At 48.4% G+C, this 15328-nt stretch overlaps 1 protein-coding gene across 6 annotated transcripts; it reads left to right on the forward strand.

Moving 5' to 3' along the window:
* The first annotated feature begins 29 nt into the window (after positions 1-29).
* Positions 30-11844, forward strand: Cstf1 (cleavage stimulation factor subunit 1). 6 transcript variants are annotated; one of them, XM_031372882.1, is made up of 6 exons: positions 30-178; positions 2230-2430; positions 5207-5484; positions 5610-5807; positions 7190-7580; positions 9695-10655. In XM_031372882.1, the coding sequence occupies exons 2-6, from the start codon at positions 2262-2264 to the stop codon at positions 9952-9954; spliced, it is 1296 nt and encodes a 431-aa protein (XP_031228742.1). In that variant the 5' UTR covers positions 30-178; positions 2230-2261; the 3' UTR covers positions 9955-10655. The 6 variants fall into 6 exon arrangements, with proteins under 6 accessions (XP_031228742.1, XP_031228746.1, XP_031228745.1 ...); XM_031372886.1 differs by having other exon boundaries at positions 32-178; positions 2233-2430; XM_031372885.1 differs by having other exon boundaries at positions 34-203.
* The last annotated feature ends 3484 nt before the right edge of the window (positions 11845-15328 follow it).

Raw genomic sequence — 15328 nt, forward strand, 5'->3', positions numbered from 1 at the left:
CCCTGCCGTAGCTGGGCGCAGGCGCGCTGAGCTGTCGGAGCCCGGAAGTGGTGCACCAACGGCCCGTCCGATCTGCGGCCGTTCTACCGCCCGCCGTGCTCCCCAGGATCAGGCGTTTGCCGGTCACACACAGCCCTTTGGATTCAAGGCTGTTGCGGAGGTGATCAGCTCGGAGAAGGTGAATGAGCGTTCCGAACGTGCCAGTGAGTAAGATGGCGAGAAGGGCAGGCTTGCGAGTGAGCGGGGCGTTGCTCGGCGCTCGGCTGCAAGCCCTTTGCACGTGCGCACTGAGTGTGCACTCAGAGCGATCGATCGGGTACGATTCGAGCCTCCATTTTTCTAGAAGAGAGCGGGAGACCGAGACCCTGATCAGCGGGTACGGGGTCAAGGGGGCGTAAGGAGACGGGCAAGTGTGGTTGGCTAGGGTCTAGAGTGGATCACGTGAAGGACCGGGGCTAGCGGAGAGGATGGCGAGAGGCCGTTCGCCCCAAGTTCGTGTCCTAGAGTTGGCCGGCCCGGCCTGCTCCCCGGGTCTCAAAGGCCCTCGGTCCCGGTGGGTCCCTGCCTTCTGCCCTAAGCAGAAGTGGTCGCGCGGCCTCGCTTTGAACACCCCTGCATTCCCGGGTGTTAGCTTCCCGGGGTCTGGCTCCTCCTGTCTCGTGCCTCGGTGTCCCCTCCGGGAAGGATATAAGTAATCTGTGGAGTTAAGTAAAGGCTCAACATTCCCCCCACCCCGTTTTCTCTAAATGTCGTGATACAACCCCAGATGTTTCCTGACAGGAGTGAAGAGATGATAGGTCAGTGGTTAAGTTCTGGGCTCCGGAGTGTATAGGATCCCCCTCAACTCTGGGGGCCTGACCTTAGCTTGAACGGGTGCCCTAAATTCTTGGAACCCATTTCACCCACTGTTGTGTCCCAGTGTCTTTATGCAAGGGTAGATTTGTATACATTTCTTTCTTTCTTTAAAAAAAAAAATTGTTTAGCTTTATTTTATGTGCATTGGTGTCAAGGTGGCAGGCCCCTTGGAACTGGAGTTACAGACAGTTGTAAGCTGCCATGTGGGTGCTGGGAATTGAATCCAGGTCCTTTGGAAGAGCAGACAGTGCTCTTAACCACTGAGCCATCTTCCCAGCCCCCAATTCTTTATAATGTACACGAATATATTGAATAGCTTTGTTTTGTGGTCAATGCTAATTAGGTGTTTGGCATCATATCTGTCGGTAGGAACTGCATGCTGTTACTGTTAAGGACTCTGGTCAGTACAATGCTGTGTGGCCTTTCTAGTCTTTTTTTATAAACTGAGCCTGGGATGTCTGTCAGAAAGCATTGTAACTCCTGGCTGTTTCTCCAGGCTACCTTCTTGCTTGATGTCCCCAGACTCCTATAGTCCAACATCTAACCACATACATACTTATCATACAAATCAACCCAGGTTGATAAGAAACCATCATCATCAGTTTTGTTTGGAGAGCTTAGAGCTTTCCAAATAAAAATAAGCATAATGTGTTCAGGTTTTTACATTTCTTAATTTGTTTAGATGGTAATCATTTTTTGTTTGTGATAGGGTCTCACTATGTAGCCCTGGCTGGCCTGTGATAGGGATATGTAGACCAGGTTGGTCTCAAAATCACAGGGATCTGCCTGCCTCTGCATCCCAAGTGCTGGGAGTAAGATATGGAGCAGGCATTTGACACATTTTTATTAAGCAGTTTAACTTAGGATTTCTCTTATTTATTTGTGTGTTTATATACTACCTCATAGGGTTGTATAGTTATAGTAATGAACTCAGTTGCCTAGAAACAAGTTTTAAAAATAAACGCAACAGTCACTAGTAGATTTACATTGCAGCTGGTGTAAAGTGGTCTAGGCATCCGACAGAACATAGCTATTGCAAACTCCACTGTTACCAGAAGAATCAGAGAGAGAGCACCAGAAAATAAAAGTTGCGGGTGGGTAGTTCATCAGCGAAGAAAAACTGCTCAGGGATTCTACTGTATCCGTCAGTGACATTATTTGAATAGTTCCTTTCTGTGTACCGTTTAGATTAACCTCCAGTAACTTAGCTAACAGCTGAGGAACTTGAACGGAGAAAAACAAGGTCACCATCCAAAGATAACGCACCCACTGAAGCTGAGATTAAAGTGCATGCTTATGCCTGGCCTAGCGGGTCTGTGCTTCCAGTACCTGAGGCGTGCCTCTGTCTTACTCAGTGCCTGTTTTCTCTTGCAGCAGTCAGGGAAACTGTCATCCTCTTCTGAAAAATGTACAGAACCAAAGTGGGTTTAAAGGACCGCCAGCAGCTCTACAAGCTGATCATTAGCCAGCTGCTGTACGACGGTTACATTAGCATCGCCAATGGCCTCATCAACGAGATCAAGCCCCAGTCTGTGTGTGCACCCTCGGAGCAGCTCCTGCATCTCATCAAGCTAGGTAAACTGTGGTGTGGATTCCGGAGTGATGTTTATATGCTTGCCAGGGGCAGTTTTTTTCGATTACTCCTGTGTACTTTTTTGTTGTGGTTGTTGTTTTTCAAGACAGGGTTTCTCTGTGTAGCCCTGGCTGTCCTGGAACTCACTCTGTAGACCAGGCTGGTCTCGAACTCAGAAATCCACCTGCCTCTGCCTCCCTAGTGCTGGGATTAAAGGTGTGCACCACCACGGCCTGGCCCTGTGTATTTTCAATGTGGATGTATGCAGAATGCAGTGGTGGGTGCTGAAAGTGGTGGAGTCCGGGGGGTGACACTGCTTCTCATGTATTTGTGCCCATCTGCTGGGCACTGCCCTCAAGTCCTAGCACACTGACCCTCTGACCCCTGTAAAGATGATTATCTTGTCTCCCCCACCCTCCTCTGCTTGGCTCCCTTATTAACAGACACTGTCAGAAGCTTGCTTTGTTCTTTGACTCAGTTGCACACAGTCTTCACTTTTCCACTCCATACTCACCAGGTAGACCAGAGCCTGTTGCTGTCAGGATCGTGGGTTCGCCATTGATATCTGTTGAAATAAATAATTTACAAAGGGCCCTGCTGGCGGCAAGTTCCTGCTACCCACCCCAGAGATTTGCACACACACACACAGCCTTTATATTTTGACAGCTGCTGGGCCACTTCCTAACCTTACTAAATTCTATATTCTACCTTGGCTGCCCTAGACCCAGAGGGCTGCCCAACTGGGCCGCACTCTCTCAGCTCCTTCACATGCCAGCCATGCCTCTTCAGCCTCCACTCTTCTTAGGCATGTCTCCTCCACCTTCTCTTCCTGACATGGTGGATCTCCTTCTCCCTCTTCTCTCAGACAGGAATCCTAAAAGTCCCACCTCCGTCCTGCCCAGCCATTGGCTGCCGGCATCTTAGTGTCTTACCTTTGGGCAGTCATGGAAGCAGTTTTAGAGACCCAAATCAACGCTACAATGCCACCATCATAGGCCAAACCCACTACAGATCTCTGCCTTACCCCTCAGCGGCATCCGCACAATACTCCCAACATTTATGAGAAGTTTGTTTTGTTTTGAGGGTGCTCTCAGTCTGCTCCCTGCTTTCAGCAAGTGATCATAGTGCATGCACACATGCACAGTCCTAGGTCGGGACACATGCACGTAGCAAAGGGCAGTTTAAGACTTTAATTCTAGGTATCCTTAAAAGTGTATAATGTTGGGCTGGAGAGATGGCTCAGCTGTTAAGAGCACTGGCTGCTCTTCCAGAGGTCCTGAGTTCAATTCCCAGCAACCACATGGTGGCTCACCACCATCTATAATAGGATCTAATTGCCCTGTTCTGACACATAGGGTATATGCAGATAGAGCACACATATACATAAAATAAATAAATGATCTTTTTGAAAAAACATATGATGTTGAAGACTTGTTGTTCTGATGGGTTTTAAATTTTTAAACAACCAAGCAAGTCCCTAGTTATAGCTGAGGCCTGCTTTTGTTTTGAAAAGCAAGAGTTAATGCATGGGAAGAAGCCACAAAAGTTCTTTGTGTGTTTTGATTCCTCCTGTATCAATTACTGTTATTGTCTATGTGATATGTGAGCTTATGTTTAAATCTAACCCTTTCTTGTTTGATATGAGGGATGATTTTTATTGTTTTGTGTGGGGAGATTTCCCCCGTATGTGTGTGTGCTATATTGGATGCACAGAAGGCCTGCCGAGTGCATCCCATTCCCTGGAGCAGGAGTTGCAGACAGTTGTAGGCTGCCATGTGGGTGCTGAGAACTGAAGTAGCTCCTTTGGGGGAACAATCAGTGCTCTTCACTGCTGAGCAGCTCTCTAACCTCTGGGTTGTGTTTTGGGGATTTTTTATTTTATGTGTATGTGTGTTTTGTCTGCATGTATATGTGTATACCATATGAGTGCCTGATGCCCACAGAGGCTAGAAAGGGTCATCCAGTCTTCTAGAACTGGTATGGGTAGTTGTGAGTTACCATGTGGGTGATAGGAACTGAACCCAAGGACAACAAGTACTCTTAACCCTTGAGCCTTCTTTCCAGCCTCTTTTTTTGTTTGTTTTGAAGACAAGGTTTCACTTTGTAGCCCTGGCTGGCCTCTGCTCAAGCTGCCTCTGCCTCCCGTGAGTGTTGGGATTAAAGGTGAGCACCATCATTGCCCAGCTTTTTGTTTGCCTGCTCGCTTGCTTGCAATAGAATTCCATGTCTCCCAGGCTACCGTGAACTCAATATGTAAGTGGGGGGTCTTAAATTCAAGATCCTCCTGCCTCAGACTCCTAAATTGTAGGATTAAGGGCTTCTGTCATAACGCCCAACAAAGGTACTATTTATAAACTTCACTATACTTAAGTATGGCATTCTTTAAAAATATTTCACTAATGTTAGCAGTATAGCAATGCCCGTTAAAGCCGCTCCTAACATAGCCCTAAAGGTTAGAATTCAGGGCTGGAGGAATAGCTCAGTGAAAGGCTCTTTTCCTGGCAGGTGTGAGGACCTGGGTTGTCCTCAACACCACAAGAGAAGCCAAGTGTGGTTTCCATTCTAACCGGGAAAGATGACGTAACCGGCGCACATCTGCTTTCGCTGCGTTCTGTTGTCATGTTAGAGCGGATGGCTGTGGGAGCATAAATCCCCTTTCCCTGCCCACCCTGCCTGCGGAGTGTGCACCTTAATGTGGAATGGACGGGGCTCACGATCCATCTGCTCTAGAACAGATCTTTGCATTTACAGATCTTCTCTTCCTCTTCATTCCTTTAGGGATGGAGAATGATGATACTGCAGTTCAATATGCCATTGGTCGCTCTGACACGGTTGCCCCAGGCACGGGGATCGACCTGGAGTTTGATGCAGATGTCCAAACAATGTCACCAGAGGCTTCCGAGTATGAGACCTGTTATGTCACTTCCCACAAAGGCCCATGCCGTGTGGCCACCTACAGCAGAGACGGGCAGTTGATAGCCACAGGATCGGCTGACGCCTCCATAAAGATCCTGGACACAGAAAGAATGCTGGCCAAAAGTGCCATGCCCATTGAGGTACTGTCCTGCCTACCGTGGCTCCTGACAGCGCAGCTGTGCTCTGGTTTGCCCCGTGGGACTGTGGGCGTGGACGTGTGCCTCTGTGCCTTCAGCATCTGTCTCTCCTTTTCTTGTTGGTCCAGGTCATGATGAATGAGACTGCACAACAGAACATGGAGAACCACCCAGTGATTCGAACTCTTTACGACCATGTAGATGAAGTCACGTGTCTTGCTTTTCACCCAACAGAACAGATCCTAGCCTCAGGCTCAAGGGATTATACTCTAAAATTGTTTGATTATTCCAAACCATCTGCAAAAAGAGCCTTCAAATACATTCAGGTTAGATCTATCAGGGGAGCGCTTGGCTTTTTAGATACAGTATTTCATGGCTATTTTCTTATAAAATAGTTCCTGCCCTTTTCTCCAAGTGACCTCAGTGATCAGCCTATAAAGGAAGTGCCCTGCATGGCACTTAGATGAGATGCCCTTGGGGTAGGGGTCCCTGGCTGTCCTCTGCCCAAGCAAGACTGCTGATGAGCTGGCTATGGTGGATCACACTGTAATCTCAACACTCAGGAGGTCTGTCACAAGTTCAAGGCCAACCTGCTGCATAGTCAATTCCTTGCCAGCTTGAGCCATAGAGGGAGACCCTGTCTCTAAAGGGGGTTTGGGGATGGGTCACTTTTATGACACTGGGATCCAGCCTCAGGACTGGGAAGGAAAAAAAAAAAACAATGGATGGGGCAGGGGGAACAAAAGAGAGTCCTGCCTTCCCTAAAAGTGCCTTACCCCAGAAGTGCTCCTAAAAGTAAACCAAGGTGACAGTGTTCTCAGCTGCTGAGACTCACTGCTGAGGAAGCTCAGCCTCTCTAGCTGGCTGCTAAGACTCAGCTGTTCTGGCTCAACTCCAAGTTGACTGATTGAACCTGGCTTCTCTTGATTCCTCCCGAATTGCTCTGTTTGACCTCATACTAACTTTGGCAATCTGTTCTACTCCTCTGGCTCCTTATTCGCTGGCTTCACCTGTGTATAGCTCGTTCCCTCTTCAACCTGTCTCTCTAAAACTCTCCCCGTAAAACTGCCTCCTCTCTCACTGCCCCTTCCTCTCTCTCGTGAGAACTGGGCGTATCTCATCTCTGCTTCATCACTTTGCCACTTTCTAACTAGAGTGCTTCCTTCTACAAACTAAATTTATTGTCATTGTTTGAGATTAAAGGTGTGTACTATAGGTCTGTTTATATTCCAGCCAGAGGCATTACAGGCATGTGTTAAAGATGAGCCACACACAACTAGAAACAGGTTTTCCAATAAATAACACACTCTTGGGGTTCCCAGTATGATCAGCTATCCTACAAAAGCTGTCCTACAAAAGTGTTGATCGTCTGAGAAAGCAGCAAGCATGTGGTCCCTAAGTCTGTTGCAGAAATACTCAGGTTTCAGAACTTCTGACCTCCTCATCTGGATTCTCCTTAGAAATCCCAGAGCAGATTACGGGAGCTATTTTTCATCTTTTGTGGCTGTGGGAGTGTAGCTGCTTTAGTTGTTTGTAAGGGTCCATCTGATTCCATCCCATTTTCATTTGCTGTCTGGTTTTAGGAATATGTGATCAGTAACTAGTTCTAGAAAGAACCAGTTTTCTGTGTTCCAGAAAGTGCTTTTGTCCCTTCTGCCCCTGCAGCTCAGTCAAGGGCAGGTGACTGACTTTGTGCCTCTGTCCTCAGGAAGCTGAAATGTTGCGCTCCATCTCTTTTCACCCTTCTGGAGACTTCATCCTCGTTGGTACGCAGCATCCCACGCTTCGCCTTTATGACATCAACACCTTCCAGTGTTTTGTCTCCTGCAATCCCCAAGACCAGCACACCGATGCTATCTGCTCTGTTAACTATAATCCTAGTGCCAACATGTACGTCACTGGCAGCAAGGACGGCTGCATCAAGCTGTGGGATGGCGTCTCTAATCGCTGCATCACAACCTTTGAGAAGGCTCACGACGGGGCGGAAGTCTGTTCTGCCATTTTCTCCAAGAATTCCAAGTACATCCTCTCAAGTGGGAAAGACTCTGTAGCTAAACTCTGGGAAATATCCACAGGGCGGACACTGGTGAGGTACACAGGTGCGTGAAAAGTGGTGCTGGGATTCCTGGGTCACACTGCTGAGGAGTGAGAGGCACTAGAGGAAAGGGATTCAGAGGAGGCTGTGGCCCATCCTAGGCCAGTGCAGGTGGCCCCGGAAGGCATCACCAGTGTTCATATGTGAAGTAGACCCTCAGACAAGAAGGCAAGCTCAGTTCCCCTCTAGTTCCTTAGTTTTCGTTTGTAGTAATTGTGCCCAGGCCCTTTTTGTGGTGATTCTGTTGCCATTTGCCTGGTGCTGTCCTCGGCCCAGGCCTGGGTGCAGTGAGTGCTGCCTTGCTGTCCTCGGCCCAGGCCTGGGTGCAGTGAGTGCTGCTGGGTAGAAAGCATCTGTGGTAGCTCCACTGCCTTCCCCTTGTGGGGTTTGCCGCTCACATTGAACACAGGATTCAGAGCTTGCAGGAGCCCAGTATTGTAAGGAGCTGAGTTAGCATCTTGGAGAGGGACATGGAAGAACTGGTGACATCCAGGCCACTAGGGTGCAGCACAGTTCCTCTCTGTGTGGCACATGCCTAAACTTTATATGATGTCATTTGGGAAAACATCTCTTACAACCAGAAGCTACTTGCATGCAGAAGCCTTCAGAGTGAATGTGAAAGCTTTCGGTTTACAAGTGACAGCCTTTGCTTCCCAGGGGACAGTGCACCCAGACTGACGTTCCAGAGTGCTACTGGGCTCTTGGGTTGCTTATTTTAGAAGGGTGTTGTACTTTTGGTTTTTGAGTAGGGCATTGTTTTCCTAATTCCTAAGTCAGCTCCCTGACAGTCAGGGAGCGAGGGTTTCCCTTCTGGGTTTAAGATATACTTAGAAAGCAAAGTGTTCTTGCAATAGCGACAGAAGGGGAGACTGAAGAAGGTGGTAGATGTGCTGAGTTCACGGTACACAGGTCAGTGGTCTTACTCTGTAGATGGGCTGTGGGTAAAAAAAGATGAGCCCAAATTTACAAGGGGAAATGTCAAAATTTGCAGTATTTTGCAAGAGAAATTAAAGGGGACAATTGGTTATAAAATGAGCAGCCTTAAACTTTGTAAACTCTGGAAATAGAATTGGTGGTATCTTTCTTGGCTCATCAAACTGTCTACAACTCAAGGGACTATGTTGTTTTATTGGTGAAAGTTTGAAAAAACCCATTTTACTGATGTGTCATTTGGTAAATATTTCAGAAAGGTAATTGTCATGTCAAACATTTAAATATGTGGTTGGTAAGTGCCTGTACATGCACACAGAATGGTGTCTGTCAACATCACTGAGTGTCACTGGAACTTAGGAATATAGTCAGGATTCACCACAGAAGCCAGAGTCTGCTGTAGAACGTTGAGTAGCTGTTGCCTGCACCCATCCCTACACGCAGCCTTTCAGATACTGTCTCCTAGCAGCATCTCCTGTGCGCTTGCATGGTGAGACTTGTTTGTCACTTGTTTTATCCTCAGCACCCTAGAGGGTAGATACTACAGAAGTGAGGAGGGCAGGCTTATGTTAGGAGGCCATCTCCCCGCTAAGCATGAAGGACATGTCTTTCCATGGTTGGCATGCTCCTCTTACAGATCTGTGCTACACGCATGCTGTCAGCGAGAGTAGCATGTGACTTCTGGTTTCTGCAGTTGGAAGTGCGTGTGCAGTGTGTGGGTATTTGGGAGGTCGTCCACCAAAATACAGCCTCAGTAGTAATGAAATGCCCGACTGTCTTAATCTTTTATGCATTGCCGTAAACATGAAATGTCTGTTCATAGTCATGACATGATAAAGCCTTCCTTTTGGAAGGTGAGTGTTCGTATGGTTTGTCCCAGTGAGTCTGAATGCTAGGAGTTTGTCCTGAGGAGATAAAGGTATATACAAAGGATTTTACACAACAGTGTTCAGCGGCTACAAGAGCAGCCAGCAGCAAGAGAATCATTAGTGAAGGCAGACGAGCCCAGCACTGTGGGTCTGACCACTGTCGGAGAGAGGTTGCTGTTTTGCCAGCAAGTGCACCAGAGTGACAAACAGGCCCTTAGGTGGTGGGCCTGGAGGAGACAGTGTGGGCACAGCCCTAGAGCACTGTGGGGTCTGAGGCTGCCTCTTCATCCCCAGGCTAACATGTTGGTTTGTATGGCAGGCGCAGGTCTGAGTGGACGGCAGGTGCACCGGACACAGGCTGTGTTCAACCACACTGAGGACTATATTTTGCTGCCTGACGAGAGGACCATCAGCCTGTGCTGCTGGGACTCTAGGACGGCTGAGCGCAGGAACCTGCTGTCCCTGGGCCACAACAACATCGTGCGCTGCATAGTGCACTCCCCCACCAACCCTGGCTTCATGACATGCAGCGATGACTTCCGAGCTCGGTTCTGGTACCGGAGGTCCACCACTGACTGAGCTGGCCCCATTCCTAGGGTTCTTGTCTCAGGTCTGCCCTCCTCCCGTGTCCTCACCGGCTGTGGAAGTGAACAACTTGCACCATCTGTGGCGGGTGTATGGCCGCCCGGCTCCTGCCTTGGATTTGTGTGTGGAAGCTCTTTTTCTTACCTTGATGTAGAATCCTGGTGGGAGAAGTTGGAAACAGACTTGTGCAGTTGTCCTGTCACAGTGATTTCTATGTGGTCTCCACCAGCTGAGAGAGTGCAGGACTTGGCATGGCCTTCATCTCTCGTTCCAGGAGAAGGACAGAGAATGGAAGTACTTCCTGGGCCTCGGAGTCACACTTGTCACCTGGGCTGTCCCGCCCCCTCTATATATTCTTTCAAGATGCATTTTGGCACACAAGGAGGGCTACATCTCTGAGGACCTGGGTTCCATGTGGAACCACCTTGCAGGGATCCCAGTCCCATCCTGAGGTGACATCGTCCTGGTAATAAAGCTCAGATCCACAGCCTCACTGTCCCTCCTTCTTCACGTCAATCAAATGAAGGGTTTCTAGCCCCGTCTTCCATCCCTGCAGCGCCCGCCCTCTTGGTACCAGCAGTGGTTGCTGTTAGGACTGTTGCCAGCCTGCAAGCCCAGGAGAGCTGGAAGGTTAGGAACCTACAGCCTTAGCTAAATAGCAAGTTTGAGGCCAGCCTGGGCTACATGAGCCCCATTCTCAAAAAGAAAAAAGAAAAAAACAAACAAACAACCAAATAGGTGCCATAGCCCACACCTTAATCCCAGCTCAGCTCTTGGGAGCCAGAGGCAGGTAGATTTGTGTGAGATCCTTGCCTGGTCTAAATAGTGCCCAGCCAAACTATAGAGTAAAACCTTGTCTCAAAAAAAGGAGGTAATGATCTGATAGATTGAGTCCAAGCCACAAGAGCCTGCTGTCCTCAGCCAGGGCTGTCCCCAGCTAGGGATACCCAGGGCCCCACACTCCAGGGAGGTTGCTGCTGCACTCCATCTGATACATTTTTCTCTCTCGAAGTGTCTGGGAAGCTGGCAGTGTTCTGTCTGTGTTAAGTCAAGTGTAGGCGACCCAGTCCTGCATGACCCTCTTACTAACAAAGTCTGCTTTCTGTTTCTCCTGAAGAAGAATCCCTCAGGACCTGGGCAGAGGAACCTGCAAACGGTGGTAGGTCACCGACTAAGCAGTGACCAGGCCCCCGGGAAGTCAGTCATTCCTGAGTTGTGAGAACTTTGGCATAAAAGGTCTGTTGCAGCCGAACCATTGGGGAACCACTGGGTTTGTGGTGGTTGTCCTAGAGTTGTTTTTCTGTCCACAGGAAGTGTTCACTGGCCCTGGCCACCTGGGGGTGCTGCCCATAGTTTCCAGGGCAGCTAGTGGACAGGACAAGGACAACCAGTTCTGTCTAGGCAAGCTTTGCATCTCTTCCTCTGGTGTCCCCGGTGCTTTCTGGCTGTGACACGAGAGCAGACTTGCTACCTGTGCTCCCACCTGCACGCCCAGCACAAGGGGCCAGGGTGCTGCAGTCACTCAGGAATTAAAATAAGGCCAGAGACTTTGTGCAGTCTCTGGGAGCCTCGGAGCTGGTAGTTTGAGGGCTGGCAGATGCAGGATGGAGATGCTCTTTTGTTTCCAAAACAATCCCCTCCCACCCCCACCCCAATCCCCGTACCTTCCTCTCTTCTTCCTTTTAAAAGCCACATTAACATTTGAGCTGGTACACATGTCAGGAATATCACACAGACTCATCCTCCTCACAGACCATTTCGCTAACTATACCACATAACACCTGGCATTCAAATGAAGAATTTATATCTGGTCAGGATAACCTACCCCTTCTATGTTGTTTTTTAAAGATGTGATTTCTAAAATAAATTTTTTTATATAACAGTGATGTAAAGGTGGTTTGTGTCTTTGGAGATTCCCATGAGCCTTCCTGTACTTGAACAGTGGTTCTTAAGCCGTGGCTGTGGATGGTGCACTTCACAGCTTGGCGCATAGTCTAGAAATTCGTAGCTGCATTCCGACGGGCTCTTTACCCTTCTGCTCTGAACAGAAAGGACCTGAGTATAGATCCCTTTCTTTGGATCAATTCAAGAAAATTGTTTTTGTTTTGCATCTTGGTTTTCTTTAGAAAAGCAACATGGGAGAGTCTGGTCTCAGCTCTCACCCTGACTTGATAGGGGTAGCAAAGCTCATCATTTGTGTGCACGGACTATACATCCCTTGGGTGCTCAAAGGGCTGCAGCTCCAGTCTCCGGCCAGCACTTGAGCACGTGGAGTTGCTTTCTGAGCGAGCACTCTGGTATAAGCAGTTCAGGGGAGCGGGAGACCTATGGAAGGAAACTAAAGCCTTGCCGAGACCCTCGCAGTGCAGGTGTGAGCAGAATTCATTTTTAAGCTCTAAATGGTGGAGCTAGCAAAAAAGCAAGAGAATTCCAGAGAGAAACAGACAGAGGATTAGCAGACTCAGAAGCAGCAGGATTGTTCTGATAGCAGTTTCTGAGCAGAGCTAACACCGCCCTAGAGAGTAGGACTTGGATCAAGACCCGAAAGAGAAAGTAGAGCAGAGAGGAAGAGTACATTGTTTTGGTTTTGAGTCACAGAAAGTAAGACTGAGCTTCAAGATGCCCCTCTAACTCTATGAGACGTGTACGGAAATCTGTGCCCTTGCACTGGCTTGGGACTTTACAGGAAGAGCAGAGTGGTGCGGTGGGGAAGGTCTCTGAGAGCCAGTCTGTGTATGAGCTGTACCTTAAACACATGGGTTAACACAACCCAAAACACTGGCGGAGAACCAAAGCCATTTCCAAGGGAGGAGCAGGCAGGTGCCTTGCAGGGGCCAGCCCAGATCTCTATGACAGCATAGCTGAACCCAATCCTTGCTTCTCCCAGGTCAGGATATGTGAGGACACAGGCCACCAGGGTGCCAACCACTGAAAACAGACCTGCAGAGCTAGAACTACCCATGTAGAATGTGTACATACATAGAGTATGTATCTACCAGTGGAGGCCAGAGGCATTGCTTCTCCTGGAATGGGCATATGTGGGCGTTTATGAGCCACCAGCCATTGGTGCTGGGAGCCAAACTGAGCTTCAGTGTTCTTGACAACTGAGCCATCTCTCCAGCCCCTTATTTTTGGTTTGATTTTAGTTTTTGTTGGTATATGTGTTCATGTTCTTTCACCATGGGTTCCATCCGTGTGTGTGTGTGTGTGTGTGTGTGTGTGTGTGTGTGTGTGTGTGTGTGTTCTTCCACTATGGGTTTTGAGGATTTAGCTCATCAAGCTTATGCCACAAATGCTCTTCCCTGCCAAGCCATTTCTCCCTCCCAGTCTCAGATAGACTTGAAGCAATACAGTTCCAAAACTTCAATGTCTTAATCTTCTGTATATGCTCTGTGCTCAGCCGTCTTTATAGTCGTGGTACTGAGTTCCCAGTGTTGAATACCACCAAACTCAACAAGCTTCGCAACTGAAGGATGGTGCAGAAACTGTTGGCACGAGCAGTACACACAGGCAACTGGCCATCTTAGACATGTGCTAGACACTGGAGAAATGAAGTGAGCAAATGCAGTTTCCAGGAAAGGAAACTGAGTCGTGATCATGGGCATGTGCCATGATTCTGAGACCACACTGGCCTTAGTGCCAGGTTAGCCTGAGCAGCAGGGTGGACTTCACTGCAAGATAGGTGTGGCAGACAGTATGCCTGTAACCCCAGCACTTGGGAAGTAGAGGCACAACAATCTAAAGGAAGGTCACCCTGGTCATCCTCTATTATATAGCAAGTTCAAGGCCAGCCTGGGCAAAATGTAATTCAAGAAAACTCCAAGGTCTCCCCTGTATGGTTCTCCTTCATTCAGTGTGTCAGCTTCAGGCCGTCAGATATTTTGAAAGCACCTAGTTTCCCAGAATAGCCTGTTGTAATACATAGGCTTCTGCTGAACTTGTCTTAAGATGCAGGCAGGTTGTGGCAGAATGGCTAAGGTGCCTTCCCAGACCTTCCATTCATAAAGTTGGACTGGATCAAACTTGCAGTGAGTGGTCGCATGTGTTTGCAAATTACAACTTAGCCTAGTAGGAAGTAGCCCAATCCATTGCTTGGCCAGATCCCATTTGTTCAGTGTCCAAATGAGTTCAGTTGTTCCAGCAACATGAGGTGCCTTTCAGTGTGGGAAGGAATGCTGCCAACCTGAGTTGTGGCATCTTTTTCAACATCAAATCCTACAGAGTTATTTCACTATGACCTTCAAGTTTGGTTTTGTTATGGGGGACAGGGTTTTTAATCCTCTGTCGAAGTTTCTGCACAGCTATGTATCAGCAGGAACATGTCCTCCTTTTCCTCCTCACCCTTCTTTTCCTCCCCTCCCCCTTTTCTTCCCTCTGTCCACTTAGGCAGTCTCTCTCCCTCTCTCTCTCCCTCTCTCTCTCTCTTTCTCTCTCTCTCTCTCTCTCTCTCTCTCATGTGTATGGGTGTAGATGGGTGTGGGGGTGTGTATATGTGTAAATGATTTCCTATGTCTTTATAAAATCTAGGAGCCACAAATGAGAGAAAATGCTCCTCTTTCTGAGGCCGTCTTCATTCACAGTGTGGTTATCTATGAATCCGTTTTCCGGCCAGTGGCATAAGTTCCTTACTCATGATGACTGGGGAAAAGTCCCCTGTGCACGTCCCACAGTTCCTTAGTCCCTCCGCCTCTCTTGTTGGATGAGCAGGTGGGTTCCGTGGAGGAATTACCGTGGACAGTGACACTCAATGAGCCTCTGAGACGTGTTGACTTAGAGAAACTGCCCGTACCCAGAAGTGTTAGCTGGGTCATGTGGAAGATCCGCTTTTAGTTGTTTGAGAAGCCTCCGTACTGTCTCTGCAGTGGCTGGCCCAGTTAGCCTTCTCTCAGTGGTACAGAAGGGTTCCCTTTGTCCACATGTGCATTAACATTTGTTGTCATTTGTTTGCTTTGATGGCTGCCATCTTGACTGGGCCGAGATTGGATCTTGGTGAACTTTTTTTTTTTTTTTTGGTTTTTCGAGACAGGGTTTCTCTGTGTAGCCCTGGCTGTCCTGGAACTCACTCTGGAGACCAGGCTGGCCTTGAACTCAGAAATCCGCCTGTCTCTGCCTCCCAAGTGCTAGGATTAAAGGCATGCGCCACCACCGCCCAGCAAATTTACTATGTCTTTATTTTATTTTTATTTATTTATTATTTTGTTGGTCGCTGGGATTTGAACTCAGGGCCTTCGGAAGAGCAGTCAGTGCTCTTACCCGCTGAGCCATCTCGCCAGCTCTCTTGGTGAACTTTTGATTCACATTTCTCTGAAGGCTGACTGGTGGAACTGGACCTCTCTGTGTTATTGGCCACTTGTGATTCGTCCTCTAA

This window comes from Mastomys coucha, unplaced genomic scaffold, assembly GCF_008632895.1.
Source record: "Mastomys coucha isolate ucsf_1 unplaced genomic scaffold, UCSF_Mcou_1 pScaffold15, whole genome shotgun sequence".
NCBI classification, from domain to species: domain Eukaryota; kingdom Metazoa; phylum Chordata; class Mammalia; order Rodentia; family Muridae; genus Mastomys; species Mastomys coucha.